General features: G+C 42.1%; 1 protein-coding gene across 2 annotated transcripts in view; it reads left to right on the top strand.

Moving 5' to 3' along the window:
• The window catches only part of zgc:193801 (uncharacterized protein LOC564476 homolog), a 75,977-nt gene that overhangs the window by 14,052 nt on the left and 41,938 nt on the right, over positions 1-19,987 (top strand). For both annotated transcript variants that reach the window (XM_068005913.1, XM_068005912.1), the window contains exon 3: positions 13,945-14,135. In XM_068005913.1, the coding sequence (XP_067862014.1) occupies positions 13,945-14,135 (191 nt within the window). The remainder of the gene's footprint in view (positions 1-13,944; positions 14,136-19,987) is intronic.

The raw sequence follows: 19,987 nt of genomic DNA, 5'->3' as shown, positions 1-19,987 counted from the left end.
ATGCAAAGTGAAGTATTCACAAATAGATTTTGTAAAACTGTTAATTGCTTCATTCACAACTTTTTAATTAATTAGGATGCTGCTTTCAGTAAGTGAAGGACATTCAGATACCCTAACAGCAATCTTAACACAGACTGTTTATTAGACAAATGAACAGAAATTGTCCGACAGAATGATTTCCACGGCTGAGATTCCTAATGGACTTTTAAGTGCTCATGGTCCACAAACGTGCACCGAGTGCCGCATTATATGTGTGTGACCAAAGACACATCCTGATTTTATGTTTGGTCAAGCAAAAAATTCTTGTACTACGTTCACTTGAACTGTGGAAAAAACACCCAAGCAATACAATTGTAAATGTTGCTTTTTTAAACTTGGTTTATGTCTGCAGACAGCATTTGAGAGTTCTATAATACTAGGACGAATTATTAATAATTATACCTCTGTCACTCATTCTGCTAAGTGCAATTTGAGGTGATGAATTATGAGTGTCACACAAGAAGCATAATGGCTTAAATGTGATTCTTCCTAGAGCATACTGGTATATAATATGTTACATCTGGCCTGGTGACAACACTGCAGCAATAAGTGTTTAAATCTGTTCCTTTGCACTACTGGCCTCAGCAATCCCATGAAGCCAGTTTTCCCAATTATCAAATAAAATGAGTTGTTTCAAAAAACTTAGTTGGTCAGGATACTTTTTTTTTAAGGCCATTGATGCTGTCATTTTCTGTTGAAACCAGCATTTACATCGACGTTTGGCATGATGCCGCTGCAACTTACTGTTAGTACTGGGGCTTATAAAGATCAACGGTGGTCTGTTTACGTAAGACTCACAGTGGAGCATCTCCAGTTCAAATGAAATATTGTACAGATAATTCTTCACTGGTAATTTCCAGTATTGAGATTTCTCTGTGCATATTTCCATATATTTAATTTTTTAATAAACTTTTCACTAGCCGATCCATTGTTGAATTTATAGACAGTTTCACAATGAAACTCACAGAACTGTGGGATGAAGTGCTACCACAGCTTGAAATTAAATTTTAAATTGTGACTATAGAGATAAAAGTTCAGTCACTGTTTCAAATAAAAAATAAAGCATTCAGCTAGATCCAGGAGGAGAAATTAGATTCACATTAAGACTGGAGGAGAACTTTGTCTTCCACATCGTGCTATGTTTTGCTTAGTAGTACCATTTTCAAAACCAAGGCACACAACAGTGTACTTAATTGTGTATACCAGAATTTCATTGCACATGTATTGTCTTTGACCTTGTTGCCAGTCTAAGTCCACAAATGCATTAGGGTGCAGTCATGTTGAAGGTTTGCTGAGCCCCTTCTCCACTCATCACTATGTGGACTAACTTAATTAATATAGTTATGGATTTCCATGAATTTTCTTGTAACTTATGATGTTCATCATTTTAAAAGCTGTTTGCTAGAGACCTTGAATAGATGTGCATTGTACCTATATTTAGGATGATAGATGGTATGTTTCAAGAACTGTTGGAATCTTAAAAAAAAATTCATAACTCCTTAAAATTTCATTTTACGTTATTATTTTCTCCTGTTCATTCTGGTCTGTTGCAAGCCACACACCATCGTTCATCTAGGTAATTTGCTCCTACGCCTCTGGCAGTGCTGCTCCATACCCACCCATGGGACATGTGTGAGAGTGGCAAAGAAAGAACTACAGTCTAAATAAAAGTCAACAATTATGTGGGAAAAAATACAAAGGCCTACAAATTCGATCGGGCCTGAAAACGGGCACACGGGACAGGGCATGTGCTGCACGCGTCTGTTCATGTGGCCATAGGGGCCACGCGAAATTGGTGCTGCCCGCTCATTACCAGGTGTGCAGCCAGCTCAACCCACGCTACTTATCGGCTGCACGCCTGTTTGGGAGGGCAGGAAATTGGGCTTGACATGCCACTTAAAGGCAGCCAGCACCTCTTAAAGGGGAAGTGCACTGGCTGCTGATAACAGGGTAACGCTGTGAAAGGTCTAAAATAGCTGGAAGACATGTGGAGAGGACATGCAAGTTCTCAGATGCAGCTTTGGAGGCCCTAGTCCAGGCTGTCGACAGGAGGAGGGAGATCCTGTCTCCACCCCGCCTCCCCCCTCACCGAGGAGCAGAAGGCCCTCCAGGCAACTCCTCTGCCACCAGTGAGAAGAGGTTGCTGAGGAGGTCAGTGCCATGGGCTTAGCTCCCAGGACATGACTGCAATGCAGAAAAAAGTTCAATGACCCCACCAAAGTTCTCACGGTAATAATTTTACTCCTCACATTAATAATTCTCTCCTCACATCAATTATTCTCTCCTCACACCTACACAACTCATAATACTCCCCTCCCCCTTTCCCTATCACTCTTATAATCACTGCACCACACTTCAATTCACCTCATTCTACTCCTACTCACACACTCTGCACCTCCTATTCTCACCACTATTGCAACTCTCATTTCCGCACGCAGGTTACAGCTTGCCAGAGGTTGATATCATGTACTAGCTCTGCTGCAGGTGCTGACTTCAAGGGCCCAGTCTACCGAAGAAGTCTGATGGGCGTACACCAGGAAATGCTAGTTGCCCTAACTGACCACTCTCTCCATGTTCAACAGAATGGTCTCCATGCTCTGCACGAAGTCCCGACACAAGTTGGAACTAGACTCCTCCAAGCTGATTGGCTCAGAGCATGGAGGAGTCTAGGCCTAACTTGTGTTGGGGCTTCACGCAGCTTATGGAGACCATTCTGTCGAACATGGAGCGAGTGGTCAGCTCCATGAACACGACAGTGGCGCCCACCATGATGGAGCCTCTGCTGACAGCTTCTGTGGCTGCTCACACTGCTGCCATGTATGGAGGGGATGAGCCCTTTAAATAGAGCTGCTGCAGGATCCTTGCTGCCTGTTAGCGCTATGATTTGCTGAGTGAGTTTAACATGTGGCAAGTCGGACATTAGGGCATACCAATTTCACAAAAGGGTCCTACAACAAGCATAGGACTCTTATTTAAATGTTGTTATGACCGTTTTTAATACTTCCGGCGTGTGCTCTGGACGCCTATTGAGCACGATCCAATATGGCGGACGGTGCACTTCCGGCCTGGAACGAGTGCGTGCACGCAGCCCGCCATATTGGACTTTTAGGCGCCCCTTTTACGCCTGTAAATGGGTGCAGTGTGATGGAATTTCTAGGTCCAAGTGTCAAAACAGCATATCTATTGTCTTAAGTATTCAATTTGTATAAACTGAGGTGTCAAATGGATTTGCATTGAGCTGTCACTAAAAAAGAAATTGCTTTGTCAAAAATATGTGGACAGGATGCACTTTTGTGGGAATAAACCAGTATTTAGGAACAAGCAGAAGTAAAGATCTGGTACAGTTTCTATGGTTTGTTGTATAACTTTCCTTCTATTTTTAGCAAGGCTAATCGATTATTTCTGACAACCCTGTTCACTTTTTATAATGTGAAATATTCCACAGTGCAACTTTTAATAGCTTTCTACAATATCTTCACCTTGAAGGTTTTTTTTAAAAACAAAACTTTCAGGGGACTAGGTACAAGAGTGAAACCTCTCTGACCAGCTTTGGAAAGCAATCAGTGTCTCTTTAAAATTTTGGAACAGGAATAGACTACTTGGCCCAATATTTCTCCTTTTTTGTTGAATGTGAACCCCACTTTTCTGTTTCTCATCATATCCTTTTATCCCTTTTTTCCCTAAAACCTATCTGGTTCTCTGTAGACCTACCTATACTATTTGTTTCGATGGCTTTTCGTGGTAAATTATTTAATACACTACCTGTTGTGTGAGATTGTCCTTCCTGAATTCTCTATCTCTATTTCTGTCATTTTTAAATTGCCATCTAGTTTTTGAAAGTACTGTTCCTCACTATATAACCTTATTTTTCATTATTTGCTCTCACTTCAACTTTGATATCCTCTACAAACTTTGAGATCCTGCTCTCATTACTCTCATCCATGCCATTAAAAATAGTGAAGGCCCCAAGAAAGACTCCTCTGGTACCCCAATTTTACTTCCATTCCATCGTATTACTGATTAAGACACAGCTGTATCCTGTTTTAAGCCAATTTTCTATCCAGCACTCTACTTCCTATTCCTTGGCTGTTACCTAGGCCACTCATCTCTAATGAGGATCTTCTCAAACCCTTTTTTAAAAAAAAATCAAAGTAGGGGTATTTACCATTCACTGCATTTCCTTGACTTCAATGGTAGTAAGACATCTTTTATGAAAAAGAACGGCAAAAAGTTAGTTAAGTAGAACTTTCCTGCCCTGAATCCGTGTTGGCGGTCCATTATCAGAATTTGTTTTGTCAGGTATTCACCCACTAAAACTCATGTAATTGTTTTGAAGATTTCTCCTGCAACATTCTGTTTAATCATTTGTGGAACATTGAGTGCTGCTGCTGACAGTTTCGCTGTTAAAGTGCCTGGAAATTTTGTGCATATCTTGAATGAATATCCCATTGTTGTTGTTTGATACGTTCCATGAGTCTGACATAGTGCTGGAGTACTATTCTGATCCTGAGACGAGTGCTACTAACTGAGCCAAGCTGACATCTAGTAATCAGAATTCTGTCATAAAGCAACTAACCTACAAATGGCTTACCTGTTCACCCACTGTGTAAATGCATTGCATAGTATTATTATGAGGCACATGGACAAAGAATATTCCAAGGGTTTAATCCCTGGCTTATAATGAGTTAAACAATTTCAGCCAGGGATATGCCAGTTGGTCTTAGTGTCCTTGGCTTATGGAGGGTTAAAATCAGCCATGGTTTCTCGTATTGTTTGCTATCTAATAACACCTACTACAAGTGAACTTGTGTGGAAGTTGGTTGAGGACAGAACTGTGCTCGGCTCATGTGTGGAGATTGCCCACTTAAGCAAAGGGCCATCGTTGCTTTTAAAATCATAGCCCAATCTGAGTCACCACTTTCAGGAGAGATGGGGTAAGGGGAGAAAATTGGAGAAAGGAAAAAGCGTTGTTATGAAATGTTCTACGGTACTTTTGTGTAGAGATGAAAACTTCAAACAGCTAGACTATTTTTATTTATCTCAAGCACTACAACACAGAGTGAAATCATAAAGATTGCAGAGATCCCAGAATGCTGAAGGAGACTAGAGAGGAGATTTGTTAAACATTGAAAGAGACTTGGGAGTCTTAGTAGACCTGGCGCTCAAAATATCCAACCAGTGAAGAGCAGCAATCAATAAAGTCAATAGAATTTTGAACAATATAGCCAAAACAGTAGACTACAAGTCAAAGAAAGTTGTAATCAAACCTATATAGTATTCTGGTCAGACCACTCCTTGAGTACTGTGTCCGGTTCTGGTCAACGCGACACAAGGGAGCTGTGCAAACACTGGAGGCAGTGCAGAGATGAGGCTGATCTCCAGTCTTTTTTGTGGGGGGGGTTCTCAGTTATGAGAAAAGACTGGAGAAACTTAGGATGTTCAATCTTGAAGGAACACATGTAACAGATGATCGTATACAGGGCTGCAAGATTTTGAGCTGTCAGGAAAAGGTAAATTGGAAAATTACTTCAAATTAAGTTGAGAGTAGAACAAGGGAGTTTAAACTAAAAGGAGGCAAATTTAGGACTGATATCAGCAAGGTTTTCTTCACACAAAGAATGATCAACACATGGAATCAGAAAGTAGTGGCGGTGAAAATCCTACAATCATTTAAGGAACCAATTGGATGTTGCAGTGACAGGACCTTAGGGTCTTTCGGGATGGATGAGCTGAGATGTGATCTTGTTACCTGGTTTTTGTCTTCCAAATTGGCATGTAATTGAACATAAAAAACATAGAACAGACGTAAAAAAACAAATGTTCTTGGTCTGTTTTTTTGAGGAGAGGAGGAGGAGGTTTGACACTTTGAGATGTTTCTGATGTGGAAACTTGCTTTCTTGTCTATTGGTTTCCCTAACTTAAGGCAAAGGGGATGGAAGAATCCAAACTGAGAATTTAGATGCTGAGAACAGCTTCAGCAACACCATTTTATTTGACTATCAGTTCCACATAAATTTTCTAATGTAGGAGAAAGCTGTTTTTAGTGTCACATTCAGCTGTAATACAGTATCTTGGCTCTATTGAAGTCACATTTTGCACTGCAGCTGCTGATGAGGCATAAATGAAGATAGCTGGACCAAGGATTAACAGAAAAATGCCGAAACTCAAGTCACAAGAAACTCAAATCACAGTGCAACATTTTCATTTCCCACATCAGCCACCTTTACATCCTTTGAGTGAATCTATTACTTTATTGTCAATTGGTACTTCATGATCGGCAGTTTTGAAGGATATTGTTCCAATCCATTGTGGTACCCAAATAATGGTATTGTTAATTTTCTATAACGTTTAAAATGCATAATTTATAATGTATGATTTATGATTAATAATTTTCTGACTAAATTTTAGAAGTTTGAGGCAGCATGACTGCACAGTACCATGGAGAGGGTGATGCATTTTTTATTTCTCCCACACAGTTCAGTTCCCATTTGCAGCTGAGCTGCTGTAGGAAGCTGTCTAGCAGAGGTCAGCCACCTTCCTGTGGACCATAGCCAACTTAGAGAGTGACATTGGTGGCAGACTTCAAGAAGGTCACCTGCCATCTTGACTGCAGGTAGTGTTTGGCTTGTTTATAGGAATGATGTACTGTGGACTGAAAATAAGAATCATAGAATTAAAGGGACATTAAAAAAAAATATTTGTGCCAAGGGTGATTAGAATGTGGAATTTTCTGCCACACAAACTGTTCAAGCAGAGTCTCTGAATTTTTATTTAAGGGAATTAGATAGTTGTTTGAAAAAGGAGATTTCTAAAGAATATGGTGAGTGAGAAAGAGAATGGGATTTGACTTTGACTCGTAGAAAAAAAAATTACTGGTGCAGACTGGATGGGCCAGTGGCCTATTTCTGTGCTGTAATATTCTATGATTCTAAGAAATATCTTTCAAAGTAAAAAGATACAAGTGAAATGGCAGTCATGCAATGATTGATTTATTTCAATGTACTGAACAGTTTTGAAGAGAACCATATAACGAGGTGTATAAATTACAAGTTTTTTCTAGTCCTAATGAAAATTATTCATTATGTACAATTGTAGTAGTGGCTGTATTTTTGACAAATGAAGCAGGGTCATAATGTCACCAGGTTTATTTAGAGTATTAATGCCAATATGCTATATGTAAAACTACTTAAGCCAAGACACTGCAACACTGTGAAATTGCTCCCATCAATACCACCAGTGCATGGGTCTAGAATTAAAGAGCGCGAAAACCTCTCTCCAGGCACAACTCGAATTTGGAAGGACAAAATCTGTAATTGTACTGCTGGGTGTACTTCACAGTTGAGTCACAGGTGAGGTGAGAGTGACTGCCCTTGACTTCAAGGCAGCATTTGACCGAGTGTGGCACCAAGGAGCCCCAGTAAAATTGAAGTCAATGGGAATCAGGGGGAAAACTCTCCAGTGGCTGGAGTCATACCTAGCACAAAGGAAGATGGTAGTGGTTGTTGGAGGCCAATCATCTCAGCCCCAGGACATTGCTGCAGGAGTTCCTCAGTGCAGTGTCCTAGGCCCAACCATCTTCAGCTGCTTCATCAATGACCTTCCCTCCATCATAAGATCAGAAATGGGGATGTTCGCTGATGACTGCACAGTGTTCAGTTCCATTCGCAACCCCTCAAATAATGAAGCAGTCCGAGCCCGCATGCAGCAAGACCTGGACAACATCCAGGCTTGGGCTGATAAGTGGCAAGTAACATTCGCACCAGATAAGTGCCAGGCAATGACCACCTCCAACAAGAGACAGTCTAACCACCTCCCCCTGACATTCAACGGCATTACCATCGCCGAATCCCCCACCATCAACATCCTGGGGGTCACCATTGACCAGAAACTTAACTGGACCAGCCATATAAATACTGTGGCTACAAGAGCAGGTCAGAGGCTGGGTATTCTGCGGCGAGTGACTCACCTCCTGACTCCCCAAAGCCTTTCCACCATCTACAAGGCACAAGTCAGGAGTGTGATGGAATACTCTCCACTTGCTTGGATGAGTGCAGCTCCAACAACACTCAAGAAGCTCGACACCATCCAAGATAAAGCAGCCCACTTGATTGGCACCCCATCCACCACCCTAAACATTCACTCCCTTCACCATCGGCGCACAGTGGCTGCAGTGTGTACCATCCACAGGATGCACTGCAGCAACTCGCCAAGGCTTCTTCGACAGCACCTCCCAAACCCACGACCTCTACCAGCTAGAAGGACAAGAGCAGCAGGCACATGGGAAAAACACCACCTGCACGTTCCCCTCCAAGTCACACACCATCCCGACTTGGAAATATATCGCCGTTCCTTCATCGTCGCTGGGTCAAAATCCTGGAACTCCCTTCCTAACAGCACAGTGGGAGAACCGTCACCACAAGGACTGCAGCGGTTCAAGAAGGCGGCTCACCACCACCTTCTCAAGGGCAATTAGGGATGGGCAATAAATGCCAGCCTCGCCAGCGACGCCCACATCCCATGAACGAATAAAAAAAAAAGTCACTCACCATGACACTTGGTAATGTCACATGATTTGCTGTCAAGGTTATTGGCTCAAAAGAGGGAGGTGAAATAAGAAGAACATTCTTGAGCAGTGTTCAAAAATAAATTTAAATCGATGTAAACCAACATATTCTATTTTCTTAATTGCAATACTCACCCATGGTACCTGCTTGTATACAAGGTGTTTTATTTCCAAGAATTGTTCATTTTATTTTGGTAGTTGAAGACTATAGTAGCATGGTTATATTAAATCAAAACCTTTATTATAAAGTGCTTATTTTACTGCTGAACCCAAAGGAAGACTGGAATAATGGCCCAGGAGTTATTCCTAGTCTAGAAAGAAAACTGAGAGGAAATGAGACAAATGAACTCACAATTTCTATTGCAGTGACAGAAGGACAAGTTCAAAAGAGTTCATCAACCAAAATGCTACAAATTTGTTATCACTGCTTTAGCTACAGTACCTAAATGTTCAATTTTCCCAGAAAGATTATCCTACTGTTTATTTTCCATAAATGAATCTTAAATGATGAATTTAGAAAGGTTGCTATTGATGAATTGCAAAAAACATTGTCCTAGTTGTTTGACATCAAAGGGCTTTGTTTTCAAGATGATAAAACTCGCTTAAAATTTCTTCCTTGTGGAAGTGAGTTTCCAGTCGGTGATGAAAATTGAACTTCGGCACACAGCTGCAATTTGAGTTGGTCCCGTTTGAGATTCAAGGTTGTAGAAAAAGACCATTTGGATATTAATTCTGTTCAGCGTAGCTCTGCATTGACTAGTAATATAATGTAACATGATTACTGCAGTAATCTGGTTTTCAGAGATAAGGGCCTTGATATTTGCAGGGAGGGAACGGGGGCGCATGTCACTGGCCGGGAAACCTGGAAATACTGGGAAGGCGGTTTTAACAGCAGGACCTGGTTATAATTTTTTTAATTCAATCTGGCGTAGCTTTTTAATTCGAGCTAGCCAGAGTGAGAGCTTGGCTGGCTGACTGGTGTGAAAACCTGCTGTAGTAGGCGGGAGCTGGGGACCCTTGGGGGCAGTCCTGGCAATCGTGAAGATCGGGGGTTGTGGGTGCTCAGAACGTGGCAGCAAGAGGGCGTGGGGGTACAGATCGTGGGGGTTTTGGTGGTTGGAGAGAGATTGAGCTTGTGGGGAGTGTGGTGGGAGAGAGAGAGAGAGAGATCGTGGGAGGAGAGGTGGTTGGGGGGAGGGGGTTAGAGATCGCACAAGGAGGTTTGCTTGAGGGGCCAGGAAGAAGCACTCCTGCTCCTTCTGGCCCACAAGCAGTGCTGGAAAAGCATTTGCCTGCTGGATCTGGCAGTTCTCGCCTCCCTTCAGCTTCTGGTTTCCTGAGCCCTGGGAAACACGGCCCACAGCCGTTACATTCAAATGGCTGCCAAAATATGCAGAACGCTAGCTCATTAACATATTAAAATCACTAACCCGTCTCTCCAGAGGGTTACTGGGCCGCCCCCCAAACCACTGCGGTAAAACCGTAAGTGGACGCATTCACAGTGGGTTGGAGTCGAGTTTCATATTTTTACCGCTTTTAATCCCCTGACCCTCTCCTGCCCATCGTGGGGCAGGGAGGGGGGTTAAAATTTCCCCCAAGATTTCAGATAATAAAAATTCATAGAAGGAACAAGGAGATATAAACTATAGAAGGAACAACAGGATAGAATGTAACCCAGTGTCTGGCTCAGATAAATCCTTGGGGTAATTCTGCTCTCCCAGCAAGGAATGCAGGTCAAAAGTCAGGACTATCATGTTATAACTCTATAACCTGTGCTCCCTTTTAGCATGGATTCCCTGCTGATGGTATGGAATTACCTCTTCTGTATCTTTTGACTCTGTTCTTCTGTCCTTATCTGCATTTGTGTGTCATTCTTCCTCTGTATTTATATTCCCCCTGCCCCCCTTTCCATAAATATAAGATAGTCACTAATATATCCAGTAAGGAATTCAGGAGAAACTTCTTTACTCAGAGTGGTGAGAATATGGAATTCTCTACCACATGGAGTGGTTGAGGCGAATAGCATAGATGCATTTAAGGGGAAGCTAAATAAGTGTATGAGGGAGAAAGGAATAGAAAGATATGTTGATAGTGAGATAAAGGAAGGTGGGAGGAGGCTCGTGTGGAGCATAAACACTGGCATTGACCTGTTGGGCCGAATGGCATGTTGCTATGCTGTTAATTCTATGTTTGGTCTTGTACAACTTTCAGTTTATTATTGAGCTTCAGTGATGGTTATTATCATTCATAATACTTTGTTCTGTTTATATAATGAAAGTAAAAGTAACTTTCAAAAAGTGCTAGCTGCTGGAGTTTCACTAAACATAATTCTAAAGATCTCAAGATATATCTTTATATTTTATTCTGTTGACTTTCAACAGTAATCAAAGCTTCATGTTACTATTCTAGTAAATATGTTAATATATGTGCAGATCGTTCTTGTGTTGGAAAAATGTAAGGCACATGATCAGTCTGAATGTTTAATATTCTGGCTAAATATTAGTTGCATGTATGCCATTTTGTATATAAGTACCAACAGGTTATTTCGTTAGCTGGGCAGAAAAGTTAGCAAATGGGGGATGGATCAGCAGTGGGGAATCTTTAAATATGAGATGGAGAGGGTACAAAATAAATATATTCTTAAGGCAAAAAGAGGATGCACCAAAGGATAGTGTTCCATAGATAAGTAGAGAGATTAAAACTAAACTGAAACTCAAAAGTAACATAGAAAACTAATAAAAATAACTTTAGAAAAACATAAATTAGTCAAAAAATTAAACAGGTGATCGATGCAATTTAATATAGAGAGGGGTGGGGTATTGCAGTTTGGGAGGAAAAAAACAAGGAATGGGAATGTGCACTGAATTGAAAGATGCTGAAGGGTGTGGAGCAACAGAAGCACCTAGATGTGAAAATATACAGTTCCTTGAAAGTGTGAATGCAGGTAGATTAAAAAAAGGTTGATGGCTTTTTGGATTTCACAAATAGGGGCAAAGAGTTTATGGTAAATTTGTACACGGCAATGGTTAGGTCACAGTTAAAGCACTGTGTGCAGTTTTAGGCTCCTTGTTATAGAAAGGCACTAAAGCCATAAGAGCATATATAGACTAGATTTGCCAGGAAGATACTTGGGGATGAGAAACTACAGTTATAAGGAAAGACTTGAGATACAGGGGCTATTTTCAATGGAGTAGAGAAGGCTAAGAAGAAACTTAATGGAGGTTTTAAAATTTAGTAACGGCACTGATAAGCTGACTAAAGAAAGATTATTTCCTTGAATTGGGGGGTCACTGACAAGGGGGTCATCAATTTAAAATTGGCACTGAGAGTAAGGAGAGAGGTTAGAAATGTCTTTATGTAGAGGATGGAATTATTTGCCACAGGAACTAGTTGAGGCAGAGATCATTGTACAGTATCTTTTAAGTGGAGGAGTACACTTGAAGCAGAGGACAGTTATGGGGAGAGAACTGGATACATTGTGATCAGTTTTGTATTGCTCTGGCAAAGAGCCAGAATAGACATAATAGACGGAATGGATGCCCCTGAGCTGTAAATTTCTATGTTTCATCAAAGCAGAATAATGACTTGCTGAGTATTTCCAGCATTTTCTGTTTTTATTTTAGAATTGTACAGCATTTAGTCCTGTTATAGCTCATTCTTGCCCTAAATATACAAAACATATATGCGAAGTTGCAGACAGTACTGCTAAAAAGCAGTGATCTTGCAGCACTGCAGATTTTAAATTGTTGCTCTCTTTGCCAAAAGAGCACTGCAATGGCCCATCACTTTGCATTATGCACACATGGAAATCAAAGAGGAATTCCTTTTACAGCATTTTAAGTCAGCAGTAATGGTCTGGTTGATGCATATTTTAAGATTTTCTAGAGACTGTAGAAGATTTCCATTACTGTGTAAAGGCTGCTTTAAGTCTGAAAAATTTGCATGCAGCTTTTCTTTGCATGTTCTCCTATTTGATTAGCATTAAGTAGTCATTTCATTCTTGTACCTAAAATGATTGCTGACAGAACCTGTGTAATTTATGAATTATTCAAATTCCCAGAAGAGTATTGGGTTTAAGGATGCAACAAAAACAAACTTTGAAAAGACAATGTTAGGAATGCAGTAGTAAGATTATATGGGATACAAAATGTTGCCCAGGGCAGCTTTTACAGTGGTAATGGTATTTTATTATGCAATAAATAGTCTAGTCATAGTATAGCTGATTGTGCTGTCCCAGTTTGAGACAAAAAATTCAAAAAGCTGAATTGAAATGTACGTTTGGCTTGATTTTCAAATTCAGGTCAGCCACAATATCCTGCTTTTTTTTTGTTTTACCCCATTTTATCATTTTTCTCCAGTTTTAGAACTTCCCATTCTTCATACCAACCTCTGTTGTCTGATCAATGAAATCTAGAAACTACCTGCTTTTAGGTGGCTGGGATTGCTGCTGTTGAGTCAGCTGTTAGGTGTTTACCTAAGACTTCTGAGAGCCCAACTGAGATTAAGAGCTCACAGCTAGGAAAATCTCTGGGATGAACACACTTCCTACAATTTGGTGAGGCAGCACCAGTACCATATGTTACCTGGTTTACTTGGTGTATATATTTAAGTTTCCTTTATCTGGGTTTCACCCTATAAGGGGAATCTGTATAGTGACACCAGTTTATCAACGGTGGTCCTACTTTTGGCAAAATGTTGTCACTATACAGATCTCCTTTACAGGGAAGGGGAAAGACATAAAAACTGTGGACAAAAATATAATTACAAAATGGTGTTAATAACAAGATGAGATCTGTTACTGAGGAATGCAAAACTTTTCACTTTTGACATCTAGTCTGCCCCAAGCACTCCTGGGTTAGTTACAGCACATGCCAGGTGTATGAATAAAGCTCCTTCCGGTCAACCTCAACAACATACTTTAACCCCCAATGTCGGAAGAGAACCCGCATAACATTACTATGAAGGTTTTCATTTCCCAAACTAGCCAGTTTTACGACCTTTCTGAATGATATTGCCTCTCTGTGCTGAACTGTAGATAATTTTGTGGCTGTGGTGCTCCCCTCACTAAGAACCAGCTTAATAGTGATCAGTCTCACTTAACATGAGAAGGTTGTCACGAGCAAAGTGGCAAGGCTTTCTTCCCATTCACCCAGGCTGGAACCAAACCCAGCTTCAAGTAATGGAAGGACAATATCCAAATGACTATGTTGCCCAGTTCCTGGAATAAATAATTATTTATTTACAAATTCATGCCTACCTCAATGATTCACTTCGAATACCACTGAAGTTTATGTAGGGCTTCCTAATGGGTGCTTAAAACTGTCCCTTTTCATATTTACTAGGTTTAAAGATTCTTCGCTGCTGTAACCACTGTGACATCGTTGGAACTATCAAAGGAGAAAAGAAATTTAAAGGCGCACACTGGCACTGCTACCGCTGCCGAAACGGTTTCAATAGACGTGATGAAGCTGTTAAGCATTATAAGACTCATTTCCGCAACCCTCATACCACTTTCCAAATTCAAATTACACAGGTGAGTTCAGTATGATCAGATACTTGAGCGCATTGGCAATCAAAGTAATAGGTGTCAACATTGGTTCAATGGTCCCACTCTTGCCTCTGAGTCAGAAGATCGTTGGTTCAAGCCCCACTCCAGAGACTTGAATACACAATTTAGGCTGACACTTCAGTGTAGAACTGAGGGAGTGTTGCATTGTCGGAGGTGTTGTCTTTCAGATGAGACATTAAACTGAGGCCCCATCTGCCCTTTTGTGTGGGCATAAAAGATTCCATGGCACTATTTGATGAAGAGCAGGGGAGCTCTCCTGCTGTCCTGGACAACATTTATCCCTTAAATTACACTGCCAAAAACAGATTATCCAGTCATTTATCTCATGGCTGCCATATTTCCCTACATTACAACAGTGACTGCATTTCAAAAGTATTTCTTTGGCTGTGAAGTGTTTTGGGATGTCCGAAGGACCTGAAAGGCACAAGTGCAAGTTCTTTCTTTTGTTTCAGTAGCTAAATTGAGATTTGTGGTTATATAGGCCCCGGAAATGCACAGTTATTTATGTCAGGATTGCGCCCATCAGTGTCGTCCATCACTAACTCTGCTGGAGTTTGCTGGCTCAACAGGAGGGCGCCAAATATACATGGGACTGGCAGACATCCTGGCTATCACGGCACATCATCGTGCCTGCCTGCCCCATGAAGCTCTTGCCCACTTTTGGGCTGGGGGGCTGGTTGCCTTGACCTCCAGTGATACATCAGGTCCCTACTGAGCCAGGGAAGCAGGGACTCCTGAAATCGGCAGGGACCCAACGTGACCAAGTCCAGCGGATCCCGCGAGGAAATTCACTGGCAATAGAGCCAAAGAGGCCCTGAAAAGGTAAGTAAAAATACTGCCCATCTCCCTCGGCCTCACCTCCCGCCACGCTCTCAGGACCTAGCTGCAGCTGCTGCCGGCATCCCAGTCAGCTGACGATCCCGTGACACAAAACCGAGGAGCTGCCTCAGGATGCCCAATTGCCGTCCGCAGTTCGACAGTCACATTCAAATGAAGCCCAGGCCTCAAAGTCACGGCTGGCTCTTCATCGCCAGACTGGGCGGACGCTGACTCCCTCTGCAGGTTGACCGGCTGAAAGTTAAAATCTACCCCATAGTGTTTTATTGGAATCTGCAGGCACTTGCTTAATTTTATTTGTAAGACTTGGATCTGCAGGGAAGGGGCAGTATGCAGCCAATGCAGGTGTTTTGGTTGAACTTGCCCATTTGCTATAGGTAATCTTTGCTATTTAATCAGTCTGAAACCACTCCCATACGTGACACTGCATTGCTATCTGTATGATCAGATCAAACCTGCAGACAGAACGATATCAATTTCATATAAGTAGAATCAAAGGCACAAAGATTAATTTCAGTTTTCGCAAGGTTTCACCAGTATTTTTACGTATTTCCAGTATTTTACCTTTGTAGATATATTTTTTTTTAAATTCACATTTTCAGACAGTTTTACAATATGTTATGCTGCACTAATTGAGATTTTGGATTGCTATCGCTAGAATAAATTCAACGCATTTGTTGATAACTAACTGGGAAGTGGATGCTATAGAATGCAGCTAGCTCAGTTGCTGGTAACAGCTGCTTCACTTCAATTTTCCTATTTGGATCAGATTGACTGTTTTAATTGACTATTGGGTTTCAAGTTTGTTTCTTTTTTCAACTGATTTTTACGAAGCTAGGATAACAAATTTTGTTAAATTACATAAAAATGTATTTTCACATTGTTACAGCAGTATGTGATCAAGAAATAGAAGTTTACATTTGTCATTTATTCTGTCTACAATATATTTACATGATTAGTTTCAACTCTTTAAAATATTTAAACATTAAAATAAATTAAATGTTAGATGACAATTAATTAAAACACAAAGCTGTAACAATGCAGCTTTATTTAATCGTGCATTAATTTGCTGTTTGTTAAATGACTCTGTTAATAGTTTTGTGGTATTGGAACATATGTTTCATTTAGCTATCCCTCCTGTGTTCTCTACTCTTGAGTGACAGATACTAAGTTTAGAATAACATATGGTTTAAATGTTGTTTTATATCAATAGTGTCAGTGACGGTAGGTGAATACATCCATGGCCAAAGGTCCAATCTCATTATAAAGGTAAGGAATCTTACAACACCAGGTTATAGTCCAACAGTTTTATTTGAAAATCACAAGCTTTCGGAGGCTTTCTCCTTCGTCAGGTGAGTGTCGGATTCCTTGAAAATTACCGCATATATAGTCACAGAACAATGCCTGGTGATTACATATAATCTTTCCAACTGCCCGTTATCAAGGCAATCAAAGGAATTGAATAGTGTTCAGACAGAAAAACATTAGATACCAGACTACTGAATATACAAACGGCCAGAACCAAAGACAGGGAGAGAGAGAGAAACATCCGAAAGGAAGAGAAAGAGAGAGAATGACCAGTTGTATTAAAAACAGATAACTTTTTTTTCGCTGGTGGGGTTACGTGTAGCCAAGATCCTGGTTGAGGCTGCCCTCATGGGTGCGGAACTTGGCTATCAATTTCTGCTCGACGATTTTGCGTTGTCTTGTGTCTCGAAGGCCGCCTTGGAGAACGCTTACCCGAAGATTGGTGGCTGAATGTCCTTGACTGCTGAAGTGTTCCCCGACTGGGAGGGAACCCTTCTGTCTGGCGATTGTTGCGCGGTGTCCATTCATCTGTTGTCGCAGTGTTTGCATGGTCTCGCCAATGTACCATGCTCCGGGGCATCCTTTCCTGCAACGTATGAGGTAGACAACGTTGGCCGAGTCACAGGAGTATGAACCATGTACCTGGTGGGTGGTGTCCTCTCGTGTGATGGTGGTATCTGTGTCGATGATCTGGCATGTCTTGCAGAGGTTGCCGTTGCAGGGCTATGTGGTGTCGTGGACGCTGTTCTCCTGAAAGCTGGGTAATTTGCTGCGAACAATGGTCTGTTTGAGGTTGGGTGGCTGTTTGAAGGCGAGTAGTGGAGGCGTGGGGATGGCCTTAGCGAGGTGTTCGTCGTCATCGATGACATGTTGAAGGCTGCGGAGAACATGGCGCAGTTTCTCCGCTCCGGGGAAGTACTGGACGACGAAGGGTACTCTGTTGGTTGCGTCCCGTGTTAGTCTTCTGAGGAGGTCTATGCGATTTTTCGCTGTGGCCCGTCGGAAGTGTCGATCGACGAGTCGAGCGTCCTATCCCGTTCTTACGAGGGCGTCTTTCAGCGTCTGTAGGTGTCCATCGCGTTCCTCCTCGTCTGAGCAGATCCTGTGGATTCGCAGGGCCTATCCATAGGGGATGGCCTCTTTGACGTGGTTAGGGTGGAAGCTGGAAAAGTGGAGCATCGTGAGCTTGTCCATGGGCTTGCGGTAGAGGGAGGTGCTGAGGTGCCTGTCTTTGATGGAGATTTGTGTGTCCAAGAAAGAAACCGATTCTGAGGAGTAGTCCATGGTGAGTTTGATGGTGGGATGGAACTTGTTGATGTTATTGTGTAGTCTCTTCAGTGATTCTTCGCCGTGGGTCCATAGGAAGAAAATGTCGTCGATGTATCTGGTGTATAGCGTTGGTTGGAGGTCCTGTGCAGTGAAGAAGTCGCGCTCGAACTTGTGCATGAAAATGTTGGCGTATTGGGGTGCGAATTTGGTCCCCATGGCTGTTCCGTGTGTTTGGGTAAAGAACTGGTTGTCGAAGGTGAAGACATTGTGATCCAGGATGAAGCGGATGAGTTGTAGGATGGCGTCTGGAGATTGGCTGTTGTTGGTGTTGAGTACTGAGGCTGTTGCAGCGATGCCGTCATCGTGGGGGATACTGGTGTAGAGTGCCGAGACGTCCGTCGTGGTGAGAAGTGTTCCTGGTTCAACTGGTCCGTGGGTACTGAGTTTTTGTAGGAAGTCTGTAGTGTCGCGACAGAAGCTGGGGGTTCCCTGTACGATGGGTTTCAGAATGCCCTCGACGTATCCAGAGAGGTTCTCACACAGGGTTCTGTTGCCTGATACGATAGGACGTCCGGGTGTGTTGGCTTTGTGTATCTTTGGGAGGCAGTAGAAGTCTCCCACGCGGATGAACGAACACCGCGCAACAATCGCCAGACAGGAGGGTTCCCTCCCAGTCGGGGAACACTTCAGCAGTCAAGGACATTCAGCCACCGATCTTCGGGTAATCGTTCTCCAAGGCGGCCTTCGAGACACAAGACAACGCAAAATTGTCGAGCAGAAATTGATAGCCTAGTTCCGCACCCATGAGGACAGCCTCAACCGGGATCTTGGGTTCATGTCGCGCTACACGTAACCGCACCAGCGAAAAAAAAGTTATCTGTTTTTAATACAACTGGTCATTCTCTCTCTCTCTTTCTCTTCCTTTCGGATGTTTCTCTCTCTCTCTCCCTCCCTGTCTTTGGTTCTGGCCGTTTGTATATTCAGTAGTCTGGTATCTAATGTTTTTCTGTTTGAACACTATTCAATTCCTTTGATTGCCTTGATAACGGGCAGTTGGAAAGATTATATGTAATCACCAGGCATTGTTCTGTGACTATATATGCGGTAATTTTCAAGGAATCTGACACTCACCTGACGAAGGAGAAAGCCTCTGAAAGCTTGTGATTTTCAAATAAAACTGTTGGACTATAACCTGGTGTTGTAAGATTCCTTACATTTGTACACCCCAGTCCATCACCGGCATCTCCTCATCATCATTATAAATGTGGCATAGAATTAGAACAGGGACCAGTAGTACGTTGGTAAAGAAAAAAACAGGAAAATGACATTGAGATCATGGGTCTCTGAGTGCTGCTTTCATTGTGCATATCTACAGCATAAAATTGCCTTTAGTCTCTGTGCTAAGTCTAGTGTACTTTAACTGTAAAACCCATGCAACCCAAAAATGCTGTGGATGAGTAAATGTGGCACTGTAAGTGTTAGCTACTTTCATCAATATGTGAAACATCTAATCATTTAACTGCTATTTATAGAAAAAATTAACAAGATCCAAGTCACATTCACTTGTATCCTTTCTGTAGGTGTGTGAGACTATCTCGCTCTCTTTCTCTTCCTTCCCCTCCCTCCCCACATAAGTGCCTATAAAGTGGTGTTACTTTGGTCAATGCTGATGGGCAAGGTTTCTGTAGTGATAATTATTGTGCTTTGTGTGACATAGGAAATTTCATTAGAGAGGAAGAAAAGAGTAAAGGAATATTTTTTGTTCAAAGTATTCCCCTCTCTTGGTTTTTTGAAGATGGTCAAATTTTTTTACCACCTTGGAGACCGTTGGGTCGAGTCTCCTACTAGTGCTCGTGGGGGTGTTTCCCAGCCCATTGTGGTGTTCTGGAGTGGCTCTTGGGCTACTATAAAGCTATGGGGCCTTCAATTCAAAGTGGAATTACTCCAGGGTGACCCCCTCCAATTCAAGCCTAGCAGGGAGTGAGACCAGGCTCAGAGGTCTCCATGTAAATGCCAATAAGTAAACTGGCATTTTAAAAGAAAGTCAAAATTCTTCTGTTATTTTCTTCTATAAATTGAGGGGGTCATTTACGAACATATGAAATATGACTGACGGGAAAGTATATACTGGTCCATTCAGCCTGTCCCATACAGTTGTGCTGCCTTGTGCATCACAATGCATACACTACGTACACTCCCCCACCCAGAAGCCATGTAATCTCTTGGGAGAGCTGAAAAAACAGATAAAACTCCAGGGGGAGAAAAATCTGGAAAATTCCTCTCCGACCCCCATAGGAGATCAAAACGAGTCCAGGAGACCACTCTGGCCCTGATTAACATTACCAGGTGCCTACCTCTTGTACAAGGAGATTTCCGACCCAGCCAGAGACAGGTCTAGCTCG

The sequence above is a fragment of the Heptranchias perlo genome, chromosome 25, assembly GCF_035084215.1.
Source record: "Heptranchias perlo isolate sHepPer1 chromosome 25, sHepPer1.hap1, whole genome shotgun sequence".
Classification (NCBI taxonomy): domain Eukaryota; kingdom Metazoa; phylum Chordata; class Chondrichthyes; order Hexanchiformes; family Hexanchidae; genus Heptranchias; species Heptranchias perlo.
Note: the sequence above shows the minus strand (reverse complement) of the source record. Positions and strands in the feature narration are given on the sequence as shown.